The sequence below is a fragment of the Oncorhynchus mykiss genome, chromosome 2 (assembly GCF_057628025.1).
Source record: "Oncorhynchus mykiss isolate SJ-2025 chromosome 2, ASM5762802v1, whole genome shotgun sequence".
Taxonomy (NCBI): domain Eukaryota; kingdom Metazoa; phylum Chordata; class Actinopteri; order Salmoniformes; family Salmonidae; genus Oncorhynchus; species Oncorhynchus mykiss.
This window is the reverse complement of record NC_143023.1, coordinates 103,941,279-103,956,266: the sequence shown is the minus strand read 5'-3', so window position 1 is coordinate 103,956,266 and position 14,988 is coordinate 103,941,279. Positions and strand designations below refer to the sequence as shown.

The window sequence follows — 14,988 nt, the reverse complement described above, 5'->3', positions numbered from 1 at the left end:
AGATGGGGTACATGGATAGTAAGTGCAGCTGGACATTAGATGGGGTACATGGATAGTAAGTGCAGCTGGGCATTAGATGGGGTACATGGATAGTAAGTGCAGCTGGACATTAGATGGGGTACATGGATTGTAAGTGCAGCTGGGCATTAGATGGGGTACATGGATAGTAAGTGCAGCTGGGCATTAGATGGGGTACATGGATAGTAAGTGCAGCTGGGCATTAGATGGGGTACATGGATAGTAAGTGCAGCTGGGCATTAGATGGGGTACATGGATAGTAAGTGCAGATGGGCATTAGATGTGGTACATGGATAGTAAGTGCAGCTGGGCTTTAGATGGATTACATGGATAGTAAGTGCAGCTGGGCTTTAGATGGGGTACATGGATTGTAAGTGCAGCTGGGCATTAGATGGGGTACATGGATAGTAAGTGCAGCTGGGCATTAGATGGGGTACATGGATAGTAAGTGCAGCTGGGCTTTAGATGGGGTACATGGATAGTAAGTGCAGATGGGCATTAGATGGGGTACATGGATAGTAAGTGCAGCTGGGCATTAGATGGGGTACATGGATAGTAAGTGCAGCTGGGCATTAGATGGGGTACATGGATAGTAAGTGCAGCTGGGCATTAGATGGGGTACATGGATAGTAAGTGCAGCTGGGCATTAGATGGGATACATGGATAGTAAGTGCAGCTGGGCACGGCAAAGAGGAAAGGGACTGAGTAGCCTGTGGATACACACAACAACACAACAGGCAAAGAGCTAAAATAGTTTTAAAAACTGAAGACAGAACATGTATGTCCTTGTATCGTAAATTGTAAGGCAAAGGTTTTATTCCAGAATCTAGTTTCAAGTTTCATGGTCTTGAAATGAGGCTGTTACTGGAGAACAGCAGGTCAAACCAGAAGATGGCAGTAGTTATTTGAAAATAGATCCACTGTAGATTTGATCCAGACGTTGGCCTATAGCCAACACCTCTGATATGGTGGATGATTTCATTTTGTGTGTCAATAGGCCTATATCTTTCTGTCTTCCTTTATTCCATCAAAACAAATACTGTTGTTTTTTTTTTATTTCTGATTGCTGATTGCTTCCTTTGTACATTTATGATTCATGGGTTTTGTTATCTGTTTTAACAAACTTGTATTTACTTATTGTATGTAGTTTTGTTGTGCTTTTTATATCAGCCCCTGGGTTAGGGTTAGGGTTAACCCTAACCCAATCACATGCACGCTTTTATTATTGATCTGTTTTTATCTGTATGGTTGTTTATCAGTTATTTTCTTTGGTGCAAATAAATTCACACTGTAGTGCAATATACATATTTTCCAATTAGCCCAATGCCTCATTATTATAATCATAATGATCAAATGTATCGTCACGTAGCCCTATAATTTCGCCAGCAATTGAGGGACCTCACATTTTCCTGTTCTGTCAATGTGATTTAAAAAAATTTTTTTAGCTTTCATCCATATATGACAACAATAACATGTTTCGTTACAACCATCCAGACCTATTTAAGTCCCCAACTCAACAGAGCACAACTCATAATGTTTACAAATAACTCCTCATCTTTTATGTTTAGGTTGGTCAAATCTCTCAAGCCTGTAACTGGAAAAACCAAACTCTGGGGAGAATGGTGTCAAAAATGAGTTTAGGTCGAAATAACAATGAATTAAACATTAGTGTCTAAATTATCAATATTTTTCGTGGATGGCAGGCGAATCCGGAACCCTTGAAGGCCTATCTTTACTCCAGAACTGATGATGGTGAAGGAATGGGAGAGGCTGCCTGCGCGATCACAAACTCTACCATCGCTGTGACTAACGGCAGGAGCGCGCAGTGGACCGTTCGTCCTCTGTCAGTCGCGAGAGGGAACTGGCTCGGATCGCACCGTATCATCCTCCACCGTCTACGTTATCAGCGTGGAGAAAAGACACGTAAAAGGATCTACTACAGAGGACGTTACTTGTTTTGACCACTAATTTATGTTGTAAAGAAGATATAATCCAGATAGTGCCCTGTTAGGAAAACTGCAAGGATTGGGAATTTTAATTTCAGAGAGGTAAGTTGATTGAAATCAGAAAGTAAACTGGAGATAATGATGTAAATATATATATATATATATATACACACATGCATTATGACCCCAATATGATGTTTATTCGGTAGTAATGTGGACAAATAGGATTAGATTGATGCATTATCAGACTTTAACCATAGATCCATTCCATGTTTAATTAATGTTGCATTTCTCAGCATGAAAAAAAACAACCTCACAACTATTGTATTCTTTATTTGAACACTAGTGTTCTTTGTTCAGAAATAAGTGCAGTTTGTGAGGTTATACTTCGGACGGCAAAATGACAACGAAAATATACACAAAATGTACAAAACATTTGGAACACCTTCCTAATATTGAATTGCACCCCCTTTTGCACTCGGAACAACCTCAATTCTTCGGGCATAGACTCTACACGGTTTAGAAAGCATTCCACAGGGATGCTGGCCCATGTTGACTCCAATGCTTCACAATGTTGTGGCAAGTTGGCTGGGTGTCCTTTGGGTGGCGGACATTCCTGCAATTAATACACACGGGAAACAGTTGAGTGTGAAAAACCCAGCAGTGTTGCAGTTCTTGACACACCTCTGCACCTGGCACCTACTACCATACCCCGTTCAAAGGCACTTATATATTTGTCTTGCCCAGTTAATTTGGAAGCTTTGTGAAATTGTAGCTGTATGAATTTGCCTGAACACGGGAAGTTGGTTGCCCGAAACCAATAAGATAACATTACAATAAAACAGATTGAACACGTTGAACCTTTTCATTACAGGTTAAAACAGATTGAACATTTAAACCTTTTCTTAAAGTCCTTAGTTGAAGTGTATTTGTATGAGATCTGCACAGCCTAGCCCTGGTCTACTGCAGTAATCCCTATGCCCTCTCTGAGACACAGCCTAGCCCTGGTCTACTGCAGTAATCCCTATGCCCTCTCTGAGACACAGCCTAGCCCTGGTCTACTGTAGTAATCCCTATGCCATCTCTGAGACACAGCCCTGGTCTACTGCAGTAATCCCTATAACCTCTCCTAGAGACAGCCAAACCCTGGTCTACTGCAGTAATCCCTATAACCTATCCTAGAGACAGCCAAGCCCTGGTCTACTGCAGTAATCCCTATAACCTCTCTGAGACACAGCCTAGCCCTGGTCTACTGCAGTAATCCCTATAAACTCTCTGAGACACAGCCCTGGTCTACTGCAGTAATCCCTATAACCTCTCTGAGACACAGCCCTGGTCTACTGCAGTAATCCCTATAACCTCTCTGAGACACAGCCCTGGTCTACTGCAGTAATCCCTATAACCTCTCTGAGACACAACCTAGCCCTGGTCTACTGCAGTAATCCCTATAACCTCTCTGAGACACAACCCTGGTCTACTGCAGTAATCCCTATAACCTCTCTGAGACACAGCCCTGGTCTACTGCAGTAATCCCTATAACCTCTAGGAGACACAGCCCTGGTCTACTGCAGTAATCCCTATAACCTCTCTGAGACACAGCCCTGGTCTATTGCAGTGTAGTGATGTTTGGCGATGTAGTGATGTGATGTAGTGTAGTGATGTAATGTAGTGATATAGTGTAGTGATGTGATGTAATGTAGTGATGTAATGTAGTGATATAGTGTAGTGATGTAATGTAGTGATGTAGTGATGTGATGCAGTAATGTAATGTAGTGCTGTAGTGTAGTGACGTAGTGATGTAATGTTGTGATATTGTGTGGTGATGTAATGTAATGATGTAGTGATGTAATGTAGTGATATAGTGTAGTGATGCAATGTAGTGATATAGTGTGGTGATGTAATTTAGTGATGTAGTGTAGTGATGTAATGTAGTGATATAGTGTAGTGATGTAATGTAGTGATATAGTGTAGTGTCGTAGTGCAGTGATGTAGTGATGTAATGTTGTGATATAGTGTAGTGTCGTAGTGCAGTGATGTAGTGATGTAATGTAGTGATATAGTGTAGTGGCGTAGTGCAGTGATGTAGTGATGTAATGTTGTGATATAGTGTAGTGATGTAATGTAGTGATATAGTGTAGTGATGTAATGTAGTGATATAGTGTAGTGTCGTAGTGCAGTGATGTAGTGATGTAATGTTGTGATATAGTGTAGTGTCGTAGTGCAGTGATGTAGTGATGTAATGTAGTGATATAGTGTAGTGGCGTAGTGCAGTGATGTAGTGATGTAATGTTGTGATATAGTGTGGTGATGTAATTTAGTGATGTAGTGTAGTGAAATAGTGTAGTGCGGCGATGTAGTGTAGTTATGTAATGTAATGATATAGTGTAGTGATGTAATGTAATGATATAGTGTAGTGATGTAATGTAGTGATATAGTGTAGTGATGTAATGTAGTGATATAATGTAGTGATATAATGTAGTGATATAGTGTAGTGTCGTAGTGCAGTGATGTAGTGATGTAATGTTGTGATATAGTGTAGTGTCGTAGTGCAGTGATGTAGTGATGTAATGTAGTGATATAGTGTAGTGGCGTAGTGCAGTGATGTAGTGATGTAATGTTGTGATATAGTGTAGTGATGTAGTGTTGTGATGTAATGATATAGTGCAGGGGTCTAGTGTAGTAATGTAGTGTAGTGATGTAAGGAAGTGATGTTGTGTAGTAATGTTGTGATATAGTGTAGTGTTATTGTGATATAGTGTAGGGATGTAGTGTAGTGATGTACTGTAATGATATAGTGCAGGGGTCTAGTGTAGTAATGTAGTGATATAGTGTAGTGTTGTAGTGCAGTGATGTAGTGATGTAATGTTGTGATATAGTGTAGTGTTATCATGATATATTGTAGGGATGTAGTGTAGTGATGTAAGGAAGTGATGTTGTGTAGTAATGTGGTGATGTTTTGTTATGTAGTGTAGTTATGTAAGGATATACTGTAGTAATGTAGGGATGTAGTGTAGTGATGTAGTGTAGTGTAGTGATGTAATGTGATGTGATGATGCAGTGATGTAGTGTAGTGATGAAGCGATGTAGTGCTGTACTGTAATGATGTACTGTTGTGGTGTAGTGATGTGATGTAGTGTAGTGTAGTGATGTAATGTGATGATGCAGTGATGTAGTGTAGTGATGAAGCGATATAGTGTAGTGCTATACTGTAATGATGTACTGTTGTGATGTAATGTGATGTAGTGATGTAATGTGATGTACTGTACTGATGTGGTGTTGTGATGTAGTGATGTAGTGATTTAGTGTCGTGATTTAGTGTAGTGATGTAGTGTAGTGATGTAGTGTAGTGATGTATTGATGTGTCATGATGTAGTGAAGTAGTGATGTAGATTTTTGATGTAATGTGGTGATGTCATGATTTAGTGTAGTGATGTAGTGTAGTGATGTATTGATGTGTCATGATGTAGTGAAGTAGGGATGTAGTTTATTGATGTAGTGATGTAATGTAGTGATGTCCTGATTTAGTGTAGTGATGTAGTGATGTATTGATATAGTGTAGTGATGTAGTGTCGTGATGTGATGCACAGGATGTCTCAATGCATTATCATAAGGATTATTTCTGTGTAGAACATCATGATGTATGGGTTTTGTATTTTAAAGATCTGTATAGATTAGCAGAAAATAATCTCATGAATTGTTAATTAACATCTTATCTGTGTGTTCTCAGGTGGTGAACATGGCGTCGTGGCGTCTGGTCTGTGTCCTGGCTGTATGGAACTCTGTGTTGGGTCTGGCCCAGTGTTGTCCAGATACCTGTAGCTGTCTGGATAAATACGCCCACCATTTCGCTGACTGTGCCTACAAAGACCTGCTATTAGTTCCTGTAGGCCTCCCCTTCAACGTCACCACTCTCTCTCTCTCTGCCAACAAGATCAAACTCCTAAAGGCCAAGAGCTTTATTAACGTCACCCAGGTGTGTGTGAATATGGTCCTAACGTCACCCAGGTGTGTGTGTGAATATGGTCCTAACGTCACCCAGGTGTGTGTGTGAATATGGTCCTAACGTCACCCAGGTGTTTGTGAATATGGTCCTAACGTCACCCAGGTGTGTGTGAATATGGTCCTAACGTCACCCAGGTGTGTGTGTGAATATGGTCCTAACGTCACCCAGGTGTGTGTGTGAATATGGTCCTAACGTCACCCAGGTGTGTGTGTGAATATGGTCCTAACGTCACCCAGGTGTGTGTGTGAATATGGTCCTAACGTCACCCAGGTGTGTGTGTGAATATGGTCCTAACATCACCCAGGTGTGTGCGTGAATATGGTCCTAATGTCACCCAGGTGTGTTTGTGAATATGGTCCTAACGTCACCCAGGTGTTTGTGAATATGGTCCTAACGCCACCCAGGTGTGTGTGTGAATATGGTCCTGTGGGGTTCAGTTTGCAGATCATGGTTCTTGCAAAACCATGATTGTGGGTTTGATTCACACTGGAGCCAGCCATATGAAAACTGTCTGAAAGCATGACTGCAAGTCACTGGCATATATTATATGATTATATTACATGGGATGGGCTGGGCTGGGTACAGGAAAATAGATATTAATAAAGTGTTCTTCTTCAGGTGACCTCCCTATGGCTGGCCCACAATGAGATCGTGACCATAGAGAGGGACACCTTGGCACTGCTGATCCAGCTGAGAAACCTGGACGTCAGCTACAATAAGATCATCAGCTTCCCCTGGGAAGACCTGGCCAACCTCACCTCCCTTCAGCTGCTCAAGATGAACAACAACGAGATGATCAACCTCCCTAAATATTCCTTCTCGACTCTCAAAGACCTGAGGTCCCTGAGGATCAACAACAACAGGTTCACTACTATAGTTCAGGGGACCTTCAGCTCTCTGAGCTCCATGTCTCACCTTCAGATCTACAACAACCCCTTCACCTGCTCCTGCAGTCTGGAGTGGCTGAGTGACTGGATCACGGAGTCTAAGATCTCGGTCCCGGAGCAGGACTCTATCGTCTGCGAGGCCCCAGAGCATCTGCAAGGGGCCCTGGTGACCAAAATGCCCAAGCTGGACTGCAAGGCCCCGTCAGTGTCCATCACCTACCAGCCAAACCTGGACAACACTGAGCTATACGAGGGCTTTATGGTGATTCTCAACTGTGAGACCAAGGGCAACCCCAAACCAGAGGTCAGCTGGGAGGTGGTGAATGCAGGGAACCAGAAGTTCACATTCAGTTTGCCCTCTGTGGTCAGCATGAATAGTGACTCGCCCATCAATGATAAAAGCACCAACGGCCGGTTCTTGGTCTTCCAGAACGGCACTATGATCATCCCCCGTATGAGCAAGAAGGAGGATGGGAACTACAGCTGCTCAGCTGTCAACGACCTCGGTAAAGCAGACAGCACAGTGAAGGTAGTGGTGGCAGGCACCAAGAAACAAGCCATTAACTCCATGCTGGACACCACAGCAGATAAGATCCTCCGTCCGTCTGGTGGAAACAAGCCGGGGCCTAAAATGACCAACAACATCATCAACTGGCCCAAGTCCGACTCTGAGAAGACCAAGAACGATCCAACTGGGTCGTCTGTTAAACACGCTGATGGCTCAGTACAGGCTGGCGAGGGCTCAGAGGAGCTTCCGTTTACCAGGAAGTGTGGCATCAGCGATGGCACTCAGTACATCTCCAATCACGCATTCAACCTCAGTCTGGACCAGCTGAAACAATATACATTTGATTTAGGTGTCATCGCGTTGGAGGTATCCGAGACGGAGGCCAAAGTGCAGCTCAACCCTCTCCAGCTCCCAAACAGTAAGAACAACCTTCACCTCAGCCACAATGAGAACCTAGAGACCGTCGACAAAGAGCCTTTCAGCCTCTATCAAGGCTCAACCAAAACCCCTCTGGACATGCTCTATCTGTGTTTTAACACTGGTAACGGACACTCTGTGGTGCAGTGGTCCCGGATAGAGGAAGGGATCAACACCTATAAGTTCCAGGGCCTACAACCAGGCACTAACTACACCCTGTGTCTGACCTACGGAGGGCAGGACTGTCAGGTCCAGGTTGTCTTCACAACCAGGATGAAAATTCCTTCTCTTTTGATCATAGTGATGGTTAGTACCTTCCTGTTGGTGCTGGCTACAGTCCCTCTGCTGGGAGCAACCTGCTGTCATCTCTTAAACAAGTACCAGGGAAAGACTTACAAACTGATCATGAAGGCAGCGCAGAAGAACCCAGATCAAATGGACAAACATATGGTTGGAGGTGATTTCGACCCCCAGGCGTCGTTTGTAGAGTCAGAGAATAATTCTAACCCAAGTGAGATAGGAGGAGAGGGGGAGGACGGACAGGACGGGGAGGAGGTGGATGGGAGTGTGGTTACCGAGTCTATGCCGGGTTCTACATTAAAATTTGAGGTGGGTTCGGAGTACAGCAATAGATTACCATTGGGCGCCGAGGCGGTGAATATCTCTGAGGATGGAAACGGTAACTACAAAGAGCTGAGTCGCTGAGCAGAGCCGTGTGATGCTATCAGAGGAGAGAGAGATTGTAAAATAGTTACTTTCAACTACATTTTAAAGCAGGTAACTCACAGATCATTATTTCACGTAGAAATGATAGCCCTGATGAAGGTGGATAGCTCATTTTACCTCAGAAAGTAAGTGGTAACCTGTTATACCCCAAAGAAGAGACTTGTCCCAAAGCCACCAATGTGCTGAGGGTCATTGTCCTTTTGGAAGGTGAACCTTCACCCCAGTCTGAGTTCCTGAGCACTCTGGAGCCTCAGTTTTTCATCAGGACTTCTCTTTACTTTGCTCTGTTCATCTTTCCTTCGATCCTGACTAGTCTCCCAGTCCCTGTCGCTGAAAAAAATCCCCACAGCACGATGCTGCCACCACCATGCTTCATTGTAGGTATGGTGCCAGGTTTCCTCCGGACGGAACATTGGCATTCAGGCTAAAGAGTTAAATCTGGGTTTCATCAGACCAGAGTATATTTTTCTGATTTCTGATGGTCTGACCATTCTTTAGGTGCCTTTTGACAAACTGGATGGTTCTCCCATCTCCACAGAGGACCTCTGGAGCTCTGTCAGAGTGACCATTGGGTTCCTGGTCACCTCCCTGCTCAAGGCCCTTCTCCCCCGATAGATTAGTAACACTGCATTCTTGGGGACCTTCAATACTGCAGAAATGTTTTGTTACCCTTCCCTAGATATGTGCCTTGACACAATCCTGTCTCTGAGCTCTATGGACAATTCCTTCTAACTCATGGATTGTTTTTTTCTCTGACATGCGCTGTCAACTGTGGGACCTTATATAGACAGGTGCGCCTTTCGAAATCATGTTCAATCAATTGCATTTACCACAGATGGACTCCAATCAAGTTGTAGAAACATCTCAAGGATGAACAATGGAAACAGGATGCACCTGAGCTGAATTTCGAGTCTCATAGCAAAGGGTCTGAATACTTATGTTAAAATGTGACTGACCGGCTCGATTCAGTCTTATGTGGCAAAATTTGAAATTGTGTTTTTCATACTGGATAAAAGTAGAGACTCAGAGCTAGAAAATAGTATATCGTACACTACAGTTGAGGAACAATGGGAAATCACTTTTGAGAAAATAGCCCTTGAACATTTTGGTACACCTACTGGAGAGCTCTTCTTTGTCTACACCCATTCAACATCGTTCACACCCTCTTAAGCTTTAGCCCCACCCAACTCTTTAAGGATTCACATGTGAGGCAATGTTCTAAACAACCAAAGATTTCAAGACTAAAGGCTGGTAAATACTACGGATGTGATAATAAATTTAATCTGGAGTGCCAGAGTGTTTTCTGGGCATTTGTAATCTCAGCGTTGTCAGCGTTGTCGTAAATTCAGAGTGTTTCACTGTCGGAGCGTTCAGAGCTGGACGCTCTGGCCGAGGAGTAGGGTTGATCTGAGTGTTCTGACGTAACAACAGCAGTCAAGCACTCAAGCTAACAGACTAATGTTGGCTATCTTGCTGGCTACTTTCAGACACAAATGAGAGAACAGCTCACTCTGACCATTTTACTCACCCTAGGAGAGCTGGGTAGGCTGTTTTATCCAGAGTGTTGGTGACTGAAACTGTGCTGCTGGCAACAATTTAATTACTAACTTTTGCCAAAGGCCATAGTCAATAGGTGTTGAGCGTTCATAAATCTGTCAGTTATCCACACTCAGACAAGAGGCTCTGAAATCGGAGTAGATAGCCAGAGCAAATTACCAGCTACGTCTATCGACAGTTGGCGCAGTGACATCATGAACAGTCTATGAAATGGTTACTTGCATAGAGGAGTCTTTTGTTTGGACATGTAGCTAGCTAGCTAGCTAAACAATGAACCATAATCCCAACTCATAACGTTACTACCCTGCATGAATCTGCGGGTAGCTAACCAACCAGGTTCAATGTTACCTAGCTAACATTAGGCTATAATGGCCCTGAGATACAGGTAATATTATTACACAGATCATACACATAACATTAGCTAGCGACCCAAATCAAATCAGACTTAATTTGTCACATGCACCGAATACAACATGTGTAGACTTTACTGTAGAATGCTTACTTACAAGCCCTTAACCAACAGTGCAGTTCAAGAAGAAGAAAACATTTACCAAGTAGACTAAAATAAAAAGTAATAATAAAAAGTAACAGAATAACAATAACGAGGCTATATACAGGGGGCACCGGTACCGAGTCAGTGTGCGGGGGTACAGGCTATTTGCGGTAATCTGTACATGTAGTTGGGGGCGAAGTGACTATGCAATGGCAACAAACAAACAAACAAACAGCGAATAGCAGCAGTGTACAAAAGGGAGAGGGGGTCAATGTAAATAGTCCGGTGGCAATTTTATGAATTTAATTTTATGAATCTTCTACTTGGGGGTAGAAGCTGTTGAGGAGCCTTTTGGTCCTAGACTTGGTGCTACCGTACCGTTTGCCGTGCGATAACAGAGAAAACATTCTCTGACAATTTTATGGGCTTCCCTCTGACACCGCCTATTATATAGGTCCTAGATTGCAGTTAACTTGGCCCCAGTGATGTACTGGGACATTCGCATTACCCTCTGTAGCGCCTTACGGTCAGATGCCGAGCAGTTACCATACCAGGCGGTGATGCAACCGGTCAGGATGCTCTCAATGGTGCAGCTGTAGAATCTTTTGCATGCCAAATCTTTTCAGTCTCCTGAGGGGGAAAAGGTTTTGTTGTGCCCTCTTCATAACTGTCTTGGTATGTTAGGACCATGATAGTTCGTTGGTGATGTGGACACCAAGTAACTGGAAACTCTCGACCCGCTCCACTACAGCCCCGTCGATGTTAATGGTGGCCTGTTCGGCCCTCCTTTTCCTGTAGTCCACGATCAGCTCCTTAGTCTTGCTCACATTGAGGGAGAGGTTGTTCTCCTGGCACCACACTGCCAGTTCTCTGACCTCCTCCCAATAGGCTGTCTCATCGTTGTCGGTGATCAGGCCTACCACTCTTGTGTCGTCAGAAAACTTAATGATGGTGTTGGAGTCATGTTTGGCCACGCAGTCGTGGGTGAACAGGGAATATAGGAGTGGACTAAGTACACACCCCTGAGGGTCCCCAATGTTAAGGATCAGCGTGGCAGACGTGTTGTTGCCTACTCTTACCACCTGGGGGCGGCCCGTCAGGAAGTCCAGGATCCAGTTGCAGAGGGAGGTGTTTAGTCCCACAGTCCTTAGCTTAGTGATGAGCTTTGTGGGCACTATGGTGTTGAACGCTGAGCTGAAGTCAATGAACAGCATTCTCACATAGGTGTTCCTTTTGTCCAGGTGTGAAAGGGCAGTGTGGAGTGTGATTGAGATTGTGTCATCTGTGGATCTGTTGGGGCGGTATGCGAATTGGAGTGGGTCTAGGGTGTCCGGAAGGATGCTGTTGATGTGAGCCATGACCAGCCTTTCAAAGCACTTCATGGCTACCGACGTGAGTGCCACGGGGCGGGAATCATGTAGGCAGGTTACCTTCACTTCCTTGGGCACAGGGACTATGGTGGTCTGCTTGAAACATGTAGGTATTACAGACTCAGTCAGGGAGAGGTTGAAAATATCAGTGAAGACACTTGACAGTTGGTCAGTACATGCTTTGTGTAAACGTCCTGGTAATCAGTCTGGCCCAGCTGCTTTGTGAATATTGACCTGTTTAAAGGTTTTGTTCACATCGTCTACCGAGAGCGTTGTCACACAGTCATCCAGAACAGCTGGTGCTCTCATGCATGCTTCAATTTTTCTTGCCTCGGAGCGAGCATGAAAGTAATTTAGCTCATCTGGTAGGCTCACGTCACTGGGAAGCTCGTGTCTGGGTTTCCCTTTGTAGTCCGTAATAGTTTTCAAGACCTGCCCCATCTGACGAGCATCAGGACCGGTGTAATAGGATTCAATCTTAATCCTGCATTGACACTGCTTGTTTGATGGTTTGTCTGAGGGCATAGCGGGATTTCTTATAAGCATCCGGATTACTCTCCCGCTCCTTGAAAGCGGCACCTTTAGCCTTTATCTCGATGCGGATGTTGCCTGTAATACATGGCTTCTGGTTGTGATATGTATGTACGATCAATGTGGTGACAACGTCATCGATGCACTTATTGATGAAACCGGTGACTGATGTGGTGTACTCCTCAATGCCATTGGATGAATCCCGGAACATATTCCTGTCTGTGCTAGCCGAACAGTCCTCTAGTGTAGCATCAGCGTCATCTGACCACTTCTGCATTGAGCAAGTCACTGGTACTTCCTGCTTTAGTTTTTGCTTGTAAGCAGGAATCAGGAGGATATAATTATGGTCAGATTTGCAAAATGGAGGGCAGGGAGAGCTTTGTATGCATCTCTGTGTGTGGAGTAAAGGTGGTCTAGGATTTCTTTTTTCTGGTTGCACATGTGACATGCTGGTAAAAATGTGTTAAAACTGATTTAAGTTTGCCTGCATTAAAGTCCCCGGCCACTAGGAGCGCCGCTAATGTTAGCTAGCTAGCTAACAGTACACTTTAACTTGAAATGAAAATGACTTTCTGACAAAATTAGAAACGTGTAATATCTAGCTAGCTAGACTATTTTGCCCGTATACATGGATGGACTCCTCGCCCTCTCTGTCACGGATGCCATGGTTGCCCTTAGTTTGAAGATGTTATCCGGAGACAGGTGTTTTCTCCATCTCTTTAGCTATCATACTCTAATTCCCCTGATTTCAAAACTCGGTCCTCAAGAAAGTGGAGAGCAACAGTTTTATCGACAGTTGGCGCAGTGACATCATGAACCTGATATCTTTCACAAAGCTCCGTTAGAAAGGATTACATACACATACTGACCAGTTCAAATTATAGACAGAAGCGCACTACATGGTAGACCAATCCGAACTCATCTCGGCATGTCCAGCCACTCATTATCTCAGCCAATCATAGCTACTGGAAAGGTTACTCACTTTTTCGTGGCTAAACCAACTAGGCTCATAATTGAACAATTTTATTCAAATTTAAATGCAAGTTTGTTATTAAGGCATATGCAAGTTCACATGTTCCAGAAGGCATTTCTGCCCAAAAACACATTTTGATTAACATTCAAATAGCTCTCCTGTGAAGTAAAAATATATATATATATATATTATACATATATATGTTTTCGCTTTGTCATTATGGGGTACTATGTGTAGATGAATGAGGAAAAAGTTGAGGGGTTTGAATACTTTCCGAATGCACTGTAAGCATTCAGACACTTTGCTATGAGACTCTTAATTGAGCTCAGGTGCATTCTGTTTCCATTGATCATCCTTGAGATGTTTCTACAACTTGATTGGAGTCCACCTGTGGTAAATGAAGTGGATTGGACATTATTTGGAAAGGCACACACCTGTCTATATAAGGTCCCACAGTTCACAGTGCATGTCAGAGCAAAAGCTAAGCCATGAGGTCGAAATAATTGTCTGTAGAATTCAGAGACAGGATTGTGTTGAGGCAAAAATCTGGGGAAGGGTACCAAAACATTTCTGCAGCATTGAAGGTCCCCAAGAACACAGTGGCCTCCATCATTCTTAAATGGAAGAAGTTTCGAACCACCATGACTCTTCCTAGAGCTGGACGCCCGGCCAAACTGAGCAATTGGTGGAGAAAGGCCTTGGTGAGGGAGGTGGCCAAGAACCTGATGGTCACTCTGACAGACCTCTAGAGTTCCTCTGTGGAGATAGGAGAACCTTCCAGAAGGACAACCACCTCTGCAGTACTCCACCAATCAGGCCTTTATGGCAGAGTGGCCAGACGGAAGCCATTCCTCAATAAACGGCACCTGACAGCCCTCTAGGAGTTTGCCAAAAGGCACCTAAAGACTCTCAGACCATGAGAAACAAGATTCTGTGGTTTGATGAAACCAAGATTAAACTCTTTGACCTGAATGCCAAGCATCACATCTGGAGGAAATCTGGCACCATCCCTACAGTGAAGCATGGTGGTGGCAGCAGGGACTGGGAGACTAGTCAGGATTGAGGCAAAGATTAATGGAGCAAAGTCAGAGAGACCCTTGCGGAGAACCTGCTCCAGAGCGCTCACAACCTCAAACTGGGGCAAAGATTCACCTTCCAACAGGACGATGACCCCAAGCACACAGTCAAGACTACTCAGGAGTGGCATCAGGACAAGTCTCTGAAGGTCCTTGAGTGGCCCAGTCAGAGCCCAGACTTGAACACGATCGACATCTGAAAAAGGCTGTGCAGCAACGCTCCCCATCCAACGTGACAGATTTTGAGAGGATCTGCAGAGAGGAATGACAGAAACTCCCCAAATACAGGTGTGCCAAGCTTGCAGCGTCATACCCAAGAAGAATCGAGGCTGTAATCACTGCCAAAGGTGCTTCAATAAAGTACTGAGTAAAGGGTCTGAATACTTATATACAGTGCCTTGCGAAAGTATTCGGCCCCCTTGAACTTTGCGACCTTTTGCCACATTTCAGGCTTCAAACATAAAGATATAAAACGGTATTTTG

General features: G+C 44.0%; 1 protein-coding gene across 1 annotated transcript; it reads left to right on the top strand.

Annotated features, from left to right (window-relative positions):
• Window positions 1-1,752: 1,752 nt before the first annotated feature.
• LOC110501451 (immunoglobulin superfamily containing leucine-rich repeat protein 2) lies at window positions 1,753-10,646 on the top strand. Its single transcript, XM_036961261.2, has 3 exons — window positions 1,753-2,066; window positions 5,692-5,937; window positions 6,586-10,646. Exons 2-3 carry the CDS (start codon window positions 5,701-5,703, stop codon window positions 8,482-8,484), a joined length of 2,136 nt encoding a protein of 711 aa, XP_036817156.2. The 5' UTR covers window positions 1,753-2,066; window positions 5,692-5,700; the 3' UTR covers window positions 8,485-10,646.
• Window positions 10,647-14,988: the final 4,342 nt, after the last annotated feature.

Coding starts and splice junctions, on each gene's coding strand:
- LOC110501451 (XM_036961261.2), top strand. CDS start 5,701: ATGGCGTCGTGGCGTCTGGTCTGTGTCCTGGCTGTATGGAACTCTGTG. Junction 5,938..6,585: donor GCTTTATTAACGTCACCCAG/GTGTGTGTGAAT, acceptor GTTCTTCTTCAG/GTGACCTCCCTATGGCTGGC.